This window comes from Triticum dicoccoides, chromosome 6B (assembly GCF_002162155.2).
Source record: "Triticum dicoccoides isolate Atlit2015 ecotype Zavitan chromosome 6B, WEW_v2.0, whole genome shotgun sequence".
In the NCBI taxonomy this organism is placed as follows: Eukaryota; Viridiplantae; Streptophyta; class Magnoliopsida; order Poales; family Poaceae; genus Triticum; species Triticum dicoccoides.
In genome coordinates this window covers 77,032,062-77,049,947 of record NC_041391.1, presented here as the reverse complement: position 1 = coordinate 77,049,947, position 17,886 = coordinate 77,032,062, and the positions used below count along the sequence as shown (strand labels likewise).

At 47.9% G+C, this 17,886-nt stretch overlaps 2 protein-coding genes and 1 long non-coding RNA gene across 3 annotated transcripts; 1 reads left to right on the top strand and 2 right to left on the bottom strand.

Moving 5' to 3' along the window:
* Window positions 1–673: 673 nt before the first annotated feature.
* Window positions 674–4,234, top strand: LOC119326395. Its single transcript, XM_037600055.1, has 5 exons — window positions 674–890; window positions 985–1,877; window positions 2,071–2,235; window positions 2,332–2,485; window positions 3,892–4,234. Exons 2-5 carry the CDS (start codon window positions 1,776–1,778, stop codon window positions 3,906–3,908), a joined length of 438 nt encoding a protein of 145 aa, XP_037455952.1. The 5' UTR covers window positions 674–890; window positions 985–1,775; the 3' UTR covers window positions 3,909–4,234.
* Window positions 4,235–8,744: 4,510 nt separating this feature from the next.
* LOC119320779 (DNA replication licensing factor MCM5-like) lies at window positions 8,745–16,087 on the bottom strand. Its single transcript, XM_037594728.1, has 6 exons — window positions 15,985–16,087; window positions 15,769–15,903; window positions 15,582–15,659; window positions 9,086–9,190; window positions 8,909–9,000; window positions 8,745–8,796 (listed from the first exon to the last, which is right to left on the bottom strand). The coding sequence occupies exons 2-6, from the start codon at window positions 15,898–15,900 to the stop codon at window positions 8,745–8,747; spliced, it is 459 nt and encodes a 152-aa protein (XP_037450625.1). The 5' UTR covers window positions 15,901–15,903; window positions 15,985–16,087.
* An 89-nt stretch (window positions 16,088–16,176) lies between these two features.
* Window positions 16,177–17,323, bottom strand: LOC119322196. Its single transcript, XR_005155453.1, has 4 exons — window positions 16,772–17,323; window positions 16,594–16,685; window positions 16,408–16,506; window positions 16,177–16,304 (listed from the first exon to the last, which is right to left on the bottom strand). It is a non-coding gene; the product is annotated as an uncharacterized LOC119322196 (long non-coding RNA).
* Between the last annotated feature and the right edge of the window lie 563 nt (window positions 17,324–17,886).

The window sequence follows — 17,886 nt, the reverse complement described above, 5'->3', positions numbered from 1 at the left end:
TGTTGGTGGGCGTGTGGAGGTGTGTCTCCGGCAGATCTATCTTTGGTGGATTTGCTCGGATCTCGTCGTTGTTCGTCTACGTTCGTGTGTTTTCGGTTTGGATCCTTCCGATCTACGTTATTTTTCATCGGTGGCGGTTGCTGTTCTGGGGTGCTGGTCCTATGGGGCCTTAGCACGACGATTTCCTGACTGTGTACTACAACAAGTTGTGTCCGGCTCCGGCGATGGAGGGGCGATGACGGTGGCGCGCCTTCGGCTCACTTCGGTGCTTGTAGTCGTCGTTAGGTGGTCTACGAATCTGAATGTAATTTTTATTTCTGGTATTCGTTGTATTATCATGATTGAAGATGAATAGATTGGAAATTTTTCTGAAAATAAAAAAAATAAAACTTGGTTAAATCTTCATCGAGTGAGGCATAGCCACACCCTTCCCCGTGTCGCTCGCCACCTCGGAAGACAAGGTGCCACTCAAGTCAAGATTTTCAAGGGCGTTGGCTCGGGGACAAGCCGAATCAACGTCACGGGAGCGACCAGGTCAACGGGCATGCCGGGCAGCCCGGCCCAAGAGGAAGGCCAAGCCCAATCCTCGCGTCCGTGGAGAATACTGGACTCAGAGTCAGTGAGGTGGCTACTTGGGCGTGTGTGCGTGTGTGGAGGGCATCGTGGGATCACATTTATCGGCACCGCTGGGCGAGTTCCTCTTCCACCTCCTGGCTCTGTTCCCCAATCCCCCCTTCTTCTTGCTGAAACCCTAGCTACTCCAATTTGTATCCTGGATGGATCTGGTGTTCCGGAGTTGAGAATCGAGTGATAGTTACCTAGGACCGTATCATCCGCCCATCTTCCGGTTCTCGTGGCGGCGGCGGCGGCGGCGGCGACTTACCGGCCAGGTGAGGCGCGTCCGCCGGAAGGCGAGAAATCCATCTGCCCACCTCATCCCATTCTCTCTACCCTCGCGGCGTCTGATACTTTCTTGCCTCGTAGCGCCGACGACGCATGGCTCCCAAGAAGAAGCGCAAGAGTGCGCCGCCGGAGACGGTGAGCACCACCGTCCACGACCTCCCGGACAATCTCCTCCAGCACGTGCTCTCCTTCCTCCCAGCGCAGGAGTCCGTTCGGACTTGCGTGCTCGCCCGGCGCTGGCGCCACCTTTGGAAGTCCACCACAGGCCTGCGTATCCTAGACCTTGTCCTTGACGATGATGAGGATATCTCATTCCAAGACCTCCGGAAGTTCGTCGAACATCTGCTGATGCTGCGCGAGCGCACCGACCTAGAAAGTGTTGAGATGAAATTCCACTGTTACTACGAAGGCGAATCCTATGTGAGCCTATGGACCCGTTTCGCTCTGATTTGCAAAGTTCGGGTGCTCACCCTTCATATCCTTGGGGAAGAATACTTCACCCTAGACGGCCTGCCTCTTGTGTCTCGGCACCTGAAAACATTGCACCTTCATGGTCTAATCCTACAAAAGAGCTTTCTTGATTTTGCTAGCTGTCCAGCATTGGAGAATCTGAAGATGGGTGTTTGCAAAATCAATGGTTGTAAGATATCATCTCTTTCCCTAAAGCATTTGAGCATCACTAGTTGCGGCTGTGATCTGGATTGCCGGCTTAACGTTTCTACTCCAGGCCTTGTCTCTTTGAAACTAGATCGCTTTTTGGGTAAAACCCCTTTTCTTGAAAACATGCCGTTGCTACAGACTGCATGTGTGAATCTTGGCATGGGCTGCGAAGGTGTCTGTTTGAGTATCTTCTGTTGAGGTAATAAGAACGGATGTGGAATTGTCTATCAAAAAACGATGGCCGCATCGATTGCGTGCTTATGGGTGGGATCTCAAGTGCTAAACATCTTGCACTGATATCTTATTTTGGAAAGGTGTGACACTCATCTTTAACTCTTTTCATTTGTGTTATCCCTTTTTTGTGTTCCATTATCTACATTGTTTCTAGAGAATCAGAGATAAACAGATTACATATGCATCACAAACAGATTGTGGGTCTTAGATCAGCATCTCCCATTCTTAGTAAGGATTACTTGATTTAATTACTTCTTGTATTTTTCTTTCCAGTTCATTTTCGCAAGAGATTTGATGAATTGCTGCCCTACATTTAGTAAGTTAAAGACTTTATCACTCAGTGTGTACTGGTGGGAGGCTCCTGACTTGGATCCACTAGCTTGCATTCTGCAAAATTCACCAGTTCTAGAGAAGCTCTCTCTTAAACTTTTCTCCAAGGTACATAAATCTTCTAAATGGACAACTGTTGTAGTGTTAAACGTTATTATCAGCTATCTATATTGAACATTGGTTCAATGCTTTTTCTTACCATAGGGACCAGATCATGAAGTGGAAATGAAAGGAAGGTACAGTCCAATGGAGGGTCCGTCTGCAATATCAGAGCACCTTAACATGGTTGAAATCAAGTGTAATGTGGTCGACGAGAAGATTCTCAAAGTCTTGAAGCTCTTGTCTACATTTAATATACGTAAGCTAACTAATGACTCTTGACATGATCTCTATGTTCTTAAATTAGCTTTCATATGTGGGAAAGAAACTAAGAAAGCAGGCTGTAAATAAAAAAAAACTGAAGAATTATGAACAAAGAACTATTTTGGGGATTCCAAATTGTTTTATGATATGATATCTGGACCAAGTTTGGCCAGGCTTAGAAATGAAACCAATATAACCCTTTTTGTTGGCAAAGGATATTCAATATATGTGTTGCCAGAACAGTAATGAAACACAATATGGATTTGTTGATTAGTTCTGCTTTTATTCGGCAATAGCACAAATGTCTGAAGATCAATGTAGAGTAGTGATCTAGAATACACAGATACTTTAGGAAACAAATGTATCCGTATTGGATACCATACAGATATGGCTTCGTCCTGGATACGTCCCCGTTACATATCAGGAGAGTATCGGCCTATTAAAAACAAACATTTTTAATTCTGATACTTGAGGCATACCTCATGGAGTCATGGGTACTCTCCCGATACGTCCAAGCCCAATAAAGTGCACTAACTCACATGTATGTCTCAACCCTACCTGTACCGAAACCCATCCCTGATCTCATTCCCTCCCGCCCTCCTGATCTAGACGGCGGCTCAATCTGCGGCCGCGGGCGGGCGCCGAACTTGGCGGCAAGCTACGGGCAAGCTTGGGAGGATTCCTGCTCCTCATTCCTCACATCCTCTTCACCTACTCGGCGCCTTTTCCTCTCAACAGCAGGCAGCAGCAACTCACCGGCGGCAGCTCCCGCTCTTCAGTCCTCATCTGACTCGCCTCCCTGACTTCCCCTCCAGCAGGATGCAGGAGCAGCTTTCGGGAATGCTCCCCACCTCCAGCCTCAGGATCGAGCAGTAGCTCGCCGGCAGCAAGCTGGTGATGCGTAATCCGGTGCTCTTGCTCCAACCCCCTCTCCCTCTCTCATATAAATTTCTATCTAATGGGCAGCTACCCTCCCTGCACTACAAACATCTCTGTATTGGTATTCTTCTGCATAATATTTCTATGAAATCTACACCTTGGCCATGTTTAGGAAAAAATCAGAACATCAAGTTAAATTGCTGGTCATACTTCATATTAAAGAACCATTTGTCATTATTTATTTAAAATTAGTCAAATGTATCCCCGTATTGTCACTTTTCAAAAATGAGGAGGTATCGGCCCAATACTGATACACGTATCCGTATCGGTGCATTCTAGGCAGCGATACAGTATCTTCATATGCTGACATATTAGTTCTGAACAGTAACTCAAATGTCTACAGTATCTTCACATGCTGATATATTCCAAATTGTTCCAGTATCTTCATTTTCATTGTCACAAGTAACCTTGCATTTCGTACTTCTGCAGACACATCAGACTTATCTTTTCATTTGTGTACAGGATTCGGTTTTTTGTAAGGGTGTGAAGTGAGATAATCTGGATTGTCGATGGATTTACCATCTCTTGACTATTCAGAAATGGAAGGCGCAAGTATGTGCTGTGACAAGGTTTCCGCCGTTTTGGTGTGTGTGCATCTGATGCCAATTCTACCGAACAAAGGAATAGTGTAGAGTTCGGATCATGTAACTTGTCAACTCTAGACCATCTAGCTGGACTTGGTTTTATGGTATCTTGTAATTTCTGTTGCACTTTTGGTTCATGGACTGGTTAGTACTCGCTTGGCATGTCTTTTCTGGCTTCGTGCATAACTTGTTGTGTTATGAATTGTTTGCCTGTTTTCTTGTTCCTCCTTGTTTGATCTCTGCAAACCTTGCTGGTCCAGAGGGGAGGTGGCACCCTTGGACGTTGTGTCTTGGGGAGCACCGTGCCATTGTGCATCTATTTAGAGCAACTCTAGCAGATGTGCCAAATTCTGACCCGTAAAATCGTTTTACGGTTCACCCTAAAATGATTTTGCGGGCACTTAAACCCCAGCACAAAACAAATCTTGCAAACCATACTATAAATTTAAAAACTTAAACATAGTTTTGTTCCCGTGGAGATCATCAACATAGGTAAACTAAAAACATAGATAAAACTAGCTTGCGCCGGCTGTGGTGGCTCACGGCTTGACGTTGAGGTAGTACTTGCACGCAGACCGGTATAGGATGGTGGTGAGCTGGGCGGACATATTAAACATATAAAGGATGATAGACTACGCCGAGCTGTAGGGATGGACGACGCCGAGCTGTGGCTGCCCCGTGCACTCTCTCTCTCTCTCTGAGAGGAACCGAGGCAGCCACAGCCTCCTGCTCCCCTTCTCTCTCTCGCTCTCCCATGCCTCCTCTCTCCCGCAGTACTCCTGCGGTACACGCCGCTGCTGCTCCCCAACCACAGTGCTGCAACGTTGCTTGCTCGCCTGGTCGCCGCCTTGTCCCCCCCCCTACATCTCGCCTGGTCGCCGCCTTGTCCCCCCCTACATCGATATCGTCTGGAGCGGCGCCGGCATCGCGCCACCGCGTCGTTGCCTCCTCTGCGCCATGAGAGGCGCCACCTCTACCTCCACCCCCACTGGGCATGGAGCTCAGGGTGTTTGGGGCGTTCTTGTCCCTGATGTTCTGCTGTGATTGGTGCAGCCGCTAGAGGGGAAAGAGCAGAGGATCTAGGAAAGCAATCAAGAGTCGGAGAACACGCCCCATGGCTTCTACGAGGACCAGATGCAAGGTATGTCCATCTGTATAGCTTGGATAAGGGTAGGTGATGCAAGGGGTCTCGTCCTAATATCATCTTTGTTGGTTTGGATGATTTTGCAGGTTTCTTTCAGCAGCTTGGTGTTGTTAAGAAGAGGGTCAGGATTGCCTGGAACCGCATTACAAGGTATCTCGGCAAATGCTTAAATTCATGGGTGCAAACGCATACTTGTCTCCTACACAGGCTAAAACACTATTGGAGGTGTGTGTGCAGTTCTAATTTCTTAACATCCATTTCTTTTCTTTGACCACTGACTGCATCTGACAAAGGAACTGTGTGGGTGCTTTCAGATAAGGATACTGGTTTTTCATATTTGCATCTCAAAGAAGCTTGCCCGCTATTGTATGTCGACATTTTCTTGGTAACTATGTACCAGTGGCTCAAGTCACTGTTGATTAAATGCTCCTGCAGATGTTCCATTTTGAATGGAAACTGGCTTTGCATATTGGAAAAAGCAAGAACCTTATATGATTTCAGTGTGGAATCATCTCTTTGGTTTGATCTGTAATCATGTATTAAAACAAATCATTTGCTCAGGTAAGTTAGTGGTATACTCGTCTTGCATGCAGAGGTGTTTACTTACTTTAAACATATAAAGGATGATAGACTAGCGGCACTTCTCGGGCCATCCATGCGGCCAACACTTCCAACTTGTGTCCGTTTTCACCCAACGCCCTGCCTAGCCTCTGTCGCTGACGGATGGACCCTGTGGTCGTGGGCCAGGCACAGCGAACGCCCCGCTTGAGGGAAAAAAAGCTAGCGAGCAGCAAGAAAAGAAGGAGCGAAGCGAGCGGGCAGCAAGGGAGAGACCTAGCCCTCTCCCCCCGCGAGGCAGCAACCCCCGTTCCTCTCGCCGCTGCCGCCACCGCCCCCGCCCAGGATGGATGACGCCGAGCTGTGGCTGCCCCGTGCTCTCTCTCTCTCTCTCTCTCTCTCTCTCTCTCTCTCTCTCTCTCTCTCTCTCTCTCTCTGAGAGGAACCGAGGTAGCCATAGCCTCCTGCTCCCCTTCTCTCTCTCCTCTCCCATGCCTCCTCGCTCCCGCAGTACTCCCACAGTACACGCCGCTGCTGCTCCCCAACCACTATGCTGCAACGTTGCTTGCTCGCCTGGTCGCCGCCTTGTCCCCCCTACATCTCGCCTGGTCGCCGCCTTGTACCCCCCTACATCGATATCATCTGGAGCGGCGCCGGCACCGCGCCACAGCGTCGTTGCCTCCTCTGCGCCATGAGAGGTGCCACCTCTACCTCCACCCCCACTGGGCATGGAGCTCGGGGTGTTTGGGGCGTTCTTGTCCCTGATGTTCTGCTGTGATTGGTGCAGCCGCTGTAGGGGAAAGAGCAGAGGATCTAGCAAAGCAATCAGGAGCCGGAGAACACGTCCCATGGCTTCTACGAGGACCAGATGCAAGGTATGTCTATCTGTATAGCTTGGATAAGGGTAGGTGATGCAAGGGGTCTTGTCTTAATATCATCTTTGTTGGTTTGGATGATTTTGCAAGTTTCTTTCGGTAGCTTGGTGTTGTTAAGAAGAGGGTCGGGATTGCCTGGAACCGCATTACAAGATATCTCGGCAAATGCTTAAATTCATGGGTGCAAATGCATACTTGTCTCCTACACAGGCTAAAACACTATTGGAGGTGTGTGTGCAGTTCTAATTTCCTAACATCCATTTCTTTTCTTTAACCACTGACTGCATCTGACAAAGGAACTGTGTGGTTGCTTTTAGATAAGGATACTGGTTTTTCATATTTGCATCTCAAAGAAGCTTGCCCGCTATTGTATGTTGACATTTTCTTGGTAACTATGTACCAGTGGCTCAAGTCACTGTTGATTAAATGCTCCTGCAGATGTTCCATTTTGAATGGAAATTGGCTTTGCATATTGGAAAAAGCAAGAACCTTATATGATTTCAGTGTGGAATCATCTCTTTGGTTTGATCTGTAATCATGTATTAAAACAAATCATTTGCTCAGGTAAGTTAGTGGTATACTCGTCTTGCATGCAAAGGTGTTTACTTACTTTAAACATATAAAGGATGATAGACTAGCGGCACTTCTCGGGCCATCCGCGCGGCCAACACTTCCAACTTGTGTCCGTTTTCACCCAACGCCCTGCCTAGCCTCTGTCGCTGACGGATGGACCCTGTGGTCGTGGCACTACAAGAAATATGTCAACTTGTGACCACCACTATTGGTCACTGAAAGGTCATGGTTTTTCATTTGTGACCTTTTTGTGACCAAAAACAGAAGGTCAAAAGCTGGCGGTCGTAAACTGACTATAACGACCTTTCTTCTGGAATGGCCGTGGACATTTATGACCAAAATATGTCTATTGTGGTGTTTTGGTCACTAGCAACCTCCCCAGTCCACGTAGGCATCCAGCGTGGCAAGCTGATGTGGCACAAGATTCAGCCTGGCCCAATTCGGTTTTCTACATGGGCCTAGCCCAACAATTCGGCCTTTTTACAGTATATTTTTTTTATGAATTTTCGCTAGCTACATGGGCCTGGCCCAACAATTTGGCCTTTTATATTCTAGAATGCAGCCTTTTATAGTCTACTGATTTTCTATTTTCAGCCATTTTATTTTGCAGCGGGTCCCACTTGTCATGCTTAGCTCAAAATTGGTCCCACTCATTAGAAATTTCGAAATTTGTCAAACAACCATTTTATTTTGCAGCGGGACCCAACTTGTCAGGTTTCCATTTCACGGGTATTCAAATCACATACACAATCATTGTTTCGAACAGACGAGAGAGGAAATGAAATTGGTCCAAAACAATACTACATTAATTTATTATAATAGTTACAGAATATTACAACCCAGGTATGCCTACTACTGCCTACAACTACAACACATAATATGCTACTCTTTGCTGATATGCTTCACAACTTCGGACATGGATTCGCACTTCTCCTGTGCAAAAAATAAGAATGAACATATAAGAATAAGAATAGGTACAGAACATCAAATAGTAGCCAATGAGGGATCCAATCACTTATAATCAAGAATTGACTGCAAATGTCATGTACATAAATAGTATGACTAACACTAACCACTATGCGTTCATGGAGTGACTAAAATGTTCTCACTAGCTAGGATTTTTTTGGGTATATAATATACTGACATGTGCAACTCTCTAAATTGATCATAGAAATGAAAATTGTAAGAACGAGTTTTAGAATCCAGGCATGTCAAATTTTAAGCACCAGCAGAATAGATCTAACAAACAGTAAAGAGATGGGCATCAACATGACCATAAATAGAAGGGCCAATCATTGAACAAATCTTGGCATATGCATCCGGCCTCTGCGCAAATTCTTTGAATTCCATTTCCTACAACACAACAATAAAGTTAACATCACAAGGAAAAAGTCCAGCTCCCATGATTAATGAAAACAGAAGAAATTAAACTACCTCATCGAGTGTGAAATGTGAGGGGCCATTTGTGTTGTCATCTCGAGACTGCTCTAACCCCACAATTCTAATGTAGGGCTGTTTAACTCCAACAACACCTTTCTTGCTGCAAAATGAATATACGACAGCATCAGCCATGTAACCAGCCTAGATAACAACAAAAACTCTGGTTCCAAAACATACTTGTTTGTCCCAGATGCTTGGAACCACACAAGAATAACAAAACAGATTAAATGATTATAAGAGGGTACAAAATAAACATGCACACAATGTTTTATTCTAGTTTAGACAAAGGGCTAGTTAAACGTTACCTGTCTTCAGGCCTCATTTTGTCAAATTCATCAATACAAACTACTCCACCATCAGCCAGCACCATGGCCCCTCCTTCCAAATAAAACTCACGCTGTGCAGGAAAAGAACAGTCTTTTACACACAGAATAAATACTTCAGAGTAAACAGAACAAGTGATTCAATTTAGAAAAGCATACCGAGTTACTATCCCGGGTTACAGATGCTGTAAGACCGGCTGCAGATGAACCTTTTCCAAAGGTATAGACTGCAATTGGTGCAGTCTTCTCTACAAACTTCAGAAACTGTCCAAATGTAGAAATGTGTGTCACTCAATCAGACATCATAGGTCTTTATAAGTGTAAAAACCAGAAACGATTATTTTGGCAAATTATATGAACTAAACTAGAGTTTCACATGAATCCAACATGCAAGCGTAGACATTATAGAGTGGAAGGGCCGCACTCCTGCCTAATGCATACAAGAAAAGGTCGAGCACTCAAGCATAAGAGTATAACATACTGACACATGCAACAGCAAAGGGAAAGGAAGGGTCCGTCCCGGAGGGTGACGGTTCACGTATCGCTCCGTAGATCACGGAGGCGATTAGGGTTTGGGCCTCCTGGCTCCCGATCCAATCTGTGAACGTGCCTCGCCTGGGTTCCTGGTTGATCCTTGCTGCGATCTGGCTTGAGCCTTTGTCCCCGATCCACCCACCTCGAAAACCTTCTGTGCGTTTCCTAGGGCGCGCAGTCGTAAAACACCATAGACCCTAGGCAGCTGTTTGGGGGTGCCGAGGAAGAGCGATGGAAGGAGTAGGGAGGTTGTTGAGTAGGCTCAAGCTTTCGGAGGAGGAGAAGAAGGTAGTCAAGATCCGCGGATCGGCGAAGGAGAAGGGGAAGAATACCGATCCGCGAGCGATCGACAAACTGTTGTCTGAGAAACCAGCTCACCCTGATGCGATCTCACTCTCCCTGGGGCGCGTCTGGTGTCCAATAAAAGGGATCGAATGCACGGAGGTATGAGACAACGTGTTTATGTTCACTTTTAAGCAAGAGTCGGGGAAGAGGAAGGCTTTGGAGGATCGGCCGTGGATGTTCGATAAGGAGTTGATGGTGGTGGAGAACTATGATCCAGGCAAACGTATTGAGGACTATGAGTTTAATGACATACCCAGCTGGGTGCATATTTTCAGTCTGCCGCTGGGCATGATGAATGAGGAAGCGGCAGAAGATATAGGGAATACCATTGGTAAATTTGTAGAGGCGGATGCAGGAGCGGATGGAAGAGCCATAGGGAAGTTTCTGCGAGTCAAGGTGAGGATGGATATTGAGAAACCCATCATGAGGGGTTTCATGCTAGAGGTGGAGGAGGATGATCAACACAAGCAGAAACAGAAGAAGAAGATGGCTATTGATAATGCGGTTGAGGAAGTAGAGGAGGGACAATGGTGTCGCTTCAAATACGAGTTCATGCCGGATTTCTGCTATACTTGTGGTTTGATTGGCCATGGTGAGAAGGACTGCACAATTAAACTCCAAAAAGGAGAGAAATCATAGTTTGGGAGTTGGTTAAAGGCGGATGTAGGTAGAAAACGGGCCAGCAATGATGACCACTGGGGTTAGAAGGGGAAGAATAGGGGCAGTGATACTCAGCGAAGCTACGGCTTTAGTCGTTCAGGTCGTAGGTCAGGTAGTGGAAGTGACAGTCTATCATGGAAAAAAGAGGGAGATGGAAGGAAAGGAGGGAGGGAAGATGGCTCAGAGAAGGGAGAGGAGGTTACTAGCCCGCCGAAAAGGATCACATATCAACTCAGAACAGGAATGCCCAAAAGGCTTGACATGGGTGGCAAGGAGGGATCGGTAGCTGCGGAGGAAACGAGTGGCCAGGGAGAGTTGGTTCGAAGGGAAGTAGATGGAGAGGAGAACAGGACCAGCATGCTAGGCACGGCTAACACCCGCGATGATGAGGGCGTGCAGGGAAGGGAGAAGGAGGGAAGCCACCGGGTGCCAGTTAGCAAGAAAGGGAGTCCAGAGCAGGGAGGCAATAAGAAGGGCAATGATCTTAAATGTTATAGAAAGGTCCGAAGGGAGGAAAAGGGTGGGGCGGAGAAACAGCCGCTTCACACGGTTTTGGGGCAGAAGAGGAGTCAGGAAGAATACAAGGATCATGAGACCGAGGCGAAGAAGGGGCGATTGGAAGCGGGAGAAGTCACAGAGAAAGGGGAGGCAGGTTTGACTGCTGCCAAGAACGTAAAAACACTAGCATATCGGCCGGGCTGCCGGAGCAGCCCCGCCGGGCGCAATGAAAATCATCGGCTTGGAACTGCCGGGGGCTCGGGAATGGCCCGAAAGTTTGTAGTCTTGTCGAGATGGGGAGAATGGAGGAGCCCGACGTGCTTTCTTGGCGGAGACAAAACTAACAGAAAAAGAGATGGAGAAATTCAGGTGGATGGTGGGCTTGACACACATGGTTGCATGGAATCCAGAAGGAAGGAGTCGTGGGATTGCTTTGTTCTGGCGTAGGGGAGTGGGAGTTTCGCTGCGATCTTATGGACGGAGGCATATAGATGTGGATGTCACAGATGATGAGGGGTGGTTTGGAGGTTGACCGGTGTTTATGGGGAATCTGCTTCGGGGCGTAAACAGGAAACTTGGAGGACCATGCGAATACTTGGACAGCAGCATCAGACCGGACGACCTTGGTTATGTCTTGGCGATTTTAATGAAATCCTATCAAGTGATGAGAAGGTTGGAGGGGGGACTCGACCGCAACAACTTATGAACAATTTTCGTGAAGCCTAGGAGGCCTGTGATCTGTGTGATATCGGATTTAGGGGAGATAAATTTACCTGGAGGAATCACAGTAAAGAGCTACGGAATTACATTTGCGAGCGGTTGGACCGGGCTACGGCTACTGCAAAATGGTGCAAGATGTTCCTGGCTTTTTCGGTCACAAATGGTGATCCTCGTCACTCGGATCACCGGACAGTGATTGTCAACACAGAGGGGGAGCTAGTTAGGAAGGCGGGAGATGATGGAGGATTCAGGTTTGAGGCATGGTGGTTGAAGGAGGAGGGGTGTAGTGCTGAGATACAAGGAGCCTGGGAGGAATGTTGGCGGGATGGGGAGGCTAGTGTGGGTGGAGCACTTAAAGGAGTACCTGGGAGAATGCAAACATGGGCAAAGGATGTGGCGGGAGAGCTTGATGGAAGGTTAAAGAAGGCTAAACAGGAGCTGGAGAGGTGTATGAAGGCTGCAGTTTTGGAAGAAAAGATCAAAGAAGAGGGTTGTTTGAGGTGTGTGGTTGAGGATCTAAAGCAGAAGAAGAACACCAAGGCCAAGCATCGTTCTCATGTGGATTGGCTAAGAGACGGCAACAGAAATACCCGTTACTTTATGGCCTATGCGTCGGCCAGGAGGAAGGCAAACCGGGTGAAGGAGTTGAAGAAGGAGGACGGGTCGGTAGTGAAGGAGGGGGAGGATCTTAACAATTACATTTGCTCTTTTTTTTAGGAATTGTTTACTTCCAGTGCTGGGGATAGAGTAAATGAGCCCATTGAGAAGGTCGAGCCCAGAGTTATGGGCCAAATGCGTGACATGCTTGATATGGAGTTTACCAGGGAGGAGGTGAAAGCGGCACTGGACCACATTGGCGATCTCAAAGCGCCAGGGCCAGACGGCATGCCCTCGGTGGTCTTTAAGCAACACTCGCACTTCATGGGCGATCGAGTGGTAGAGGAGGTCCTTGCGGTTTTGAATGGAGGTAATATGCCACTGGGCTGGAATGGTACCACCGTCGTTCTCATCCCCAAAGTCAAGAACCCGAACAGGATCAAGGATCTACGACCGATAAGTCTTTGCAATGTCGTCTATAAGCTGGTCTCGAAAGTGATTGCTAACAGGCTCAAGTTGATCCTCCCAATGCTCATATCAGAAAACCAGAGCGTGTTCGTACCAGGGCGGTTGATCACTGATAACGTCCTAGTGGCCTATGAAATTTCACACTACCTGATGAACAAGAGGAAAGGGAAGGAGGGAGTGACAGCAGTCAAAGCTGATATGAGTAAAGCCTATGATAGAGTGGAATGGGAGTTCCTCCGTGCGATGTTGCATAAACTGGGTTTCCAAGCAAGGTGGGTGGAGCTGATTATGAACTGTGTAACCATGGTCCGGTACCAGATCAAGCTGAACGGGGAACTGTCACACCAGTTTTGCCCTTCACGAGGCTTACGCCAAGGGGACCCGGTGTCCCCATATCTATTTGTGATCTGTGGTGAGGGCCTGTGTGCACTCCTCCATGATGCTGAACGGGAGGGAAGAATCTCAGGAGTGAAAATTTGCCCGACGGCACCATTGATTTCCCACCTTTTGTTTGCTGACGATTCTGTTCTTCTGATGAAGGCGAACCAGATGGAAGGGGCAGCGCTTAGAGAGGTGTTGGACCTGTATGAAAACTGTTCGGGACAGTGCATAAACTTGGAAAAATCGGCGCTCATGTTCAGCCCTAATACAGGTGAGGAGGATAAGGATGCGGTCAAAACAGCCTTGTAGATTCAGAGTGAATCCTGGAACGAGAAATATCTAGGGCTTCCACTGCATGTAGGTAAGTCCAAAAGGAAGGCATTTGCTTATGTGAAGGGGGGCATTGCGGGACGGGTATATCGCTGGAAAGAGAAGCTAATTGCAAAGTCAGGCAAGGACACCTTAGTTAAAGGAGTGGCCCAAGCAATACCCACCTTTGCTATGTCATGTTTCGACCTCACCAAGACGTTTTGCAAGGAAATAAGCTCTTTGATCGGGAATTATTGGTGGAGCCAACAGGACAAGGAAAATACCACACACTGGATCATTTGGCAAAAACTAACTTTGAGCAAGGCGCATGGGGGCCTAGGCTTTCGGGACATGCACGGTTTCAATATAACTATGCTGTCGAAGCAAGTTTGGCGACTGATTCAGAGTCCGACCTTCAGGCCCGTTACTACCCTAAAGGTAACATCCTTGATGTTGCCCCTAAGGATGAAATATCGTACGCTTGGCGTAGTTTGCTAGCCGGAAGGGACCTCATCAGGGAAGGATATATTTGGAGGATCGGGGATGGCTCTACTGTGAAGATCTGGGATGATCCATGGATCCCGCGGCCGTGGTCATGCCGGATCATCACACCGAAAGGCAACAATATCCTAAAGTGGGTAAATGACTTGATCGACCCAGCTTCTGGAACATGGGATGAGCGGTTAGTCCGCGAAACCTTCTGGCCTGATGATGCGAGGCACATTTTGCAAATTCCCTTGCGGGAGGGAGTTCAGGACTTTGTAGCCTGGCAGTACGATAGCAAGGGGAGGCACTCGGTAAAGAGCGCGTACAAGCTTCACATACAAACAGAATGGCAAAAAAAGGACGGAGGGGTCGGCATGAGCTCGGACACTGTGGGTAACCTGGAGAACCACCCGGACGAACAATGGAAGAGGCTGTGGAAAATCCCGGTGCCAAAGAACATCCAGCTGTTTGTGTGGAGAATGAAACACGAATCACTGCCGCTCAGAACCAACATTGAGAAGCGAGGGATCCCGATTGAGGACACGACATGTCTCTTTTGTGGCCGTGCAGTGGAAGATGGTGCCCACTTGTTCATCAAGCGCAGGTTAGTTAAGGTGGTGTGGCGAGATCTGGCTTTGGAGAAAGAGAGAATGGAATTGGAAGGAATCACGTCCGTGCATGCAATGCTGGATTATTTGTGGGGCTGGATGAGAAAAAATGCATGCACGTCCTTACTTTTTGGTGGCTCTGGTGGGCAAACCGCAACAAGTTGAGGGAAGGAGAACTGCCGGCACCGGGCGAGGAGATTGCCAGGAGGACCAGAAGTAATGTCCTAGAGTACATCGAGTTTCTAGGCAAACAACTGAAGAAAGCACTGGAAAAATGGAGCCCCCCTGCGGGTGATATGGTGAAGATCAACATAGACGGCTCTTTCCTTCCAGGGACAAACCAAGCGGGGTGGGGCGTGGGGCGAGAACAGCAGATGGCACAATCATCCGTGCCCGCACTGGCTGTCAAGCAAATGTCAATGATCCGTTTGCAGCTGAAGCTTTTGCTATGTCTCAGGCCGTCTCGCTTGCTGCTGATCTGGGGCTCACTCGAGTGGAATTCCAGACAGACTCGCAACTGCTACTCGAAGCACTTGACATGCAGAAGGCGGACTCGTCAGCATATGCAGCAGTGATAGAGGACACTAAATTCCAGTTGAAACTGTGGTTTTCTTTTCATGTAATCTCTGTTTGTAGGCGTGCCGCCAACACTGTAGCCCACGAGCTAGCAGCAGCGGGACACCTGTATGATCCGAACCTATACATTGAGTGGGAGGATGATGTACCAGCCCGTGTGGCTGATTGTGCCATGGGTGATATGCCCACATACCATTAAGTTATAAAGCTTTTGCTTTGCCTTAAAAAAAGGGGAAAGCAAAGGAGAGCAGGACCTTATCACTGAAAGTTGACTGACTTGAAAGCTACTTGCTAGTTAAAGGTATCAAACTATATTACGTTTCACTCCTTCCAAATATTCCAGCAAGTGAAATCACTAACCATTTACAAATTTCAACTCTAGGGAGTTGACAAGACTGATATGACATATATTATCAAGTTATTTGCCAACAAACTAAATGTCATGACTCATGATAACTTAAAACAGCACTTGCCTGGGATTTTGCTGTGGATGGATCACCCAAAAGCAAGGCATGAATGTCCCCTCTCAAACGGACACCATCTGGTAGCCTCTGTAGTATAAAACAGTTTAAATAGCATGGGAGCACCACCCAATTAGCTACAGAATAAAATTTAATTTGCAATACATATAACATATCAGAGGCTGAAAAGATCAAATACCTTCTTTGATCCCCCAAACAAGAGGCACGCAATAGCTTTCTTGACATCACCATGACCATAAATTGAAGGGCCAATCATTGAACAAATCTTGGCATATGCATCCGGCCTCTGCGCAAATTCTTTGAATTCCATTTCCTGCAACCCAACAATGAAGTTAACATCACAGGGAAAAAGTGCAGCTCCGGTGATTAATGAAAACAGAAGAAATTAAACTACCTCATCAAGTGTGAAATGTGAGGGGCCATTTGTGTTGTCATCTCGAGACTGCTCTAACCCCACAATTCTAATGTAGGGCTATTTAACTCCAACAACACCTTTCTGGCTGCAAAATGAATATACGGCAGCATCAGCCATGTAACCAGCCTAGATAACAACAACAAAAACTCTGGTTCCAAAACGTACTTGTTTGTCCCAGATGCTTGGAATAGACTGTAGATGCCAACGATAGTTAATCTAGTCCCCGGAACAATTGTCTGAACAAGATGTCTGTCTACAGAAAGCAGCACATTCCTTGGAAGCTCACCAGTTGGAACATCCTGGATGATTGATGGTTGTTGTCATGCTAGCAGTTAGCCAGTGAACATCACATAAAAGTGGACTACTTCAACTCAACAGTTCTGCAGGAAGCCTAATACTAACCTCAGGGTTTTCCTGCAATTTGAGAGTCTGTAGATTCACATACTTGCTCTTGTCAGCTACTGCAATCCAGGGGTCCAAGGGGCAAGGCTCTTCTCCGGGCTAAGGAAATGAAACAATCAGATACATGTACCATCACCATTAACAATACAAAAACTAAAAAGCAGGGCAATGATTGAACATGATTACTGAGGAATATCGCCGGATCAGAGCAGCTTGTCCCTGGCCCTCCCCACGGGATGGTACCAAACTGCACACACACCAAGCAAGAGAGCAGTCACCTTGGCAACAGATGAACACGCAGAAAAAACACGCATCAGATGAGGAAATGAGGGGAAAAACAGAGAAGGGGAGGAGGGATTCATACCATTGTCGGGGTCTTGGAGGAGAGAGGCCTGCGCTCTACCTCTGGCGTGCGGCAGCTTCGTCCGCCATGGCCGCCCGCTGGCTAGGGTTTCGGCCGGGCGCGAGGAGGGGTGTATGTGGAGGCTGGACGCAGCAGGGGACTAGGGGCTTGAAGGAGGAGGGCGCGGAGGCGGTGGTGTCGGAGGAGGAGGATTCCTCTGTGGTGCGTGGCCGCCGCAGTCACGCTCGAGTGGATCTGGATCCTCCCTCGCCAGTCGCCATGGAAAGGAAGAGAGATTAGGGGCCGCCAGGGCGACGGGGTCGAGGGCGGAGGTTGCCGGGGATGGGGAGACCGCGGAAGTCTTCGGTGGGGCTGGTTGGGGAGAGGAGGTCGATGGTGGGAGAGGAGAGGAGGTCGGCGGTGTTTGGTGGATTGGGGAATCGAGGCCAAGGGGAGGAAGACGGAAGAGGTGCGAGTTGCCCGCCACTCGCAGCCCCCTCGCGACGACGTTGGTGTCGCCGCCGCCGGTCGCCCGCCACTCGGGCGAGCCCGCATCGTCGGGGAGCAGCACGAGGGGCGCGGCCCCGCAGGTGGAGAGGGAGCAAAGGCGCGAGCGGGCGGAGGGATCTGAAGGTGGGTGGCTTATGGCAAGGGACGGGGGGGGCGGCGGAGGACAGGGCGCTTGGGTTGGATCTGGATCGGGGAGAAGGGGAAAGAGAGAGGCGGCAGAGAGGGGAAGAGAGAGGGGAAGAGAGAGGCTAGGGTTCGGATTGGGCTGATGAGAGGTGGACAGTCAGATCAGCTAGAACGGACGGTTCAAATCGGCTAAGGGGGGTGATCCGTTGGATGACCCCTGATTGGCCTAGAAAATTTATGGTTTTAAATAGTTTCTAAGTACTAAAACTATGGGTATTTTGTGAAGCAGCTATCAAAATATTTTGCAAAATGGCACAACTAAATATTTCTCTCAAGTTAGACCACATTTTTTGGATGATCACCAATTTGCATGCATTTTTATCTTTCTAGCTATTTTTAATCATTTCCCGAGTGCCCAAAATGAGTTTTTTGAAGGACCTACCAAATAATTGTTCCAAAATTAGACCAAATTAATTTTATAAAATAATAAGCCATATTTA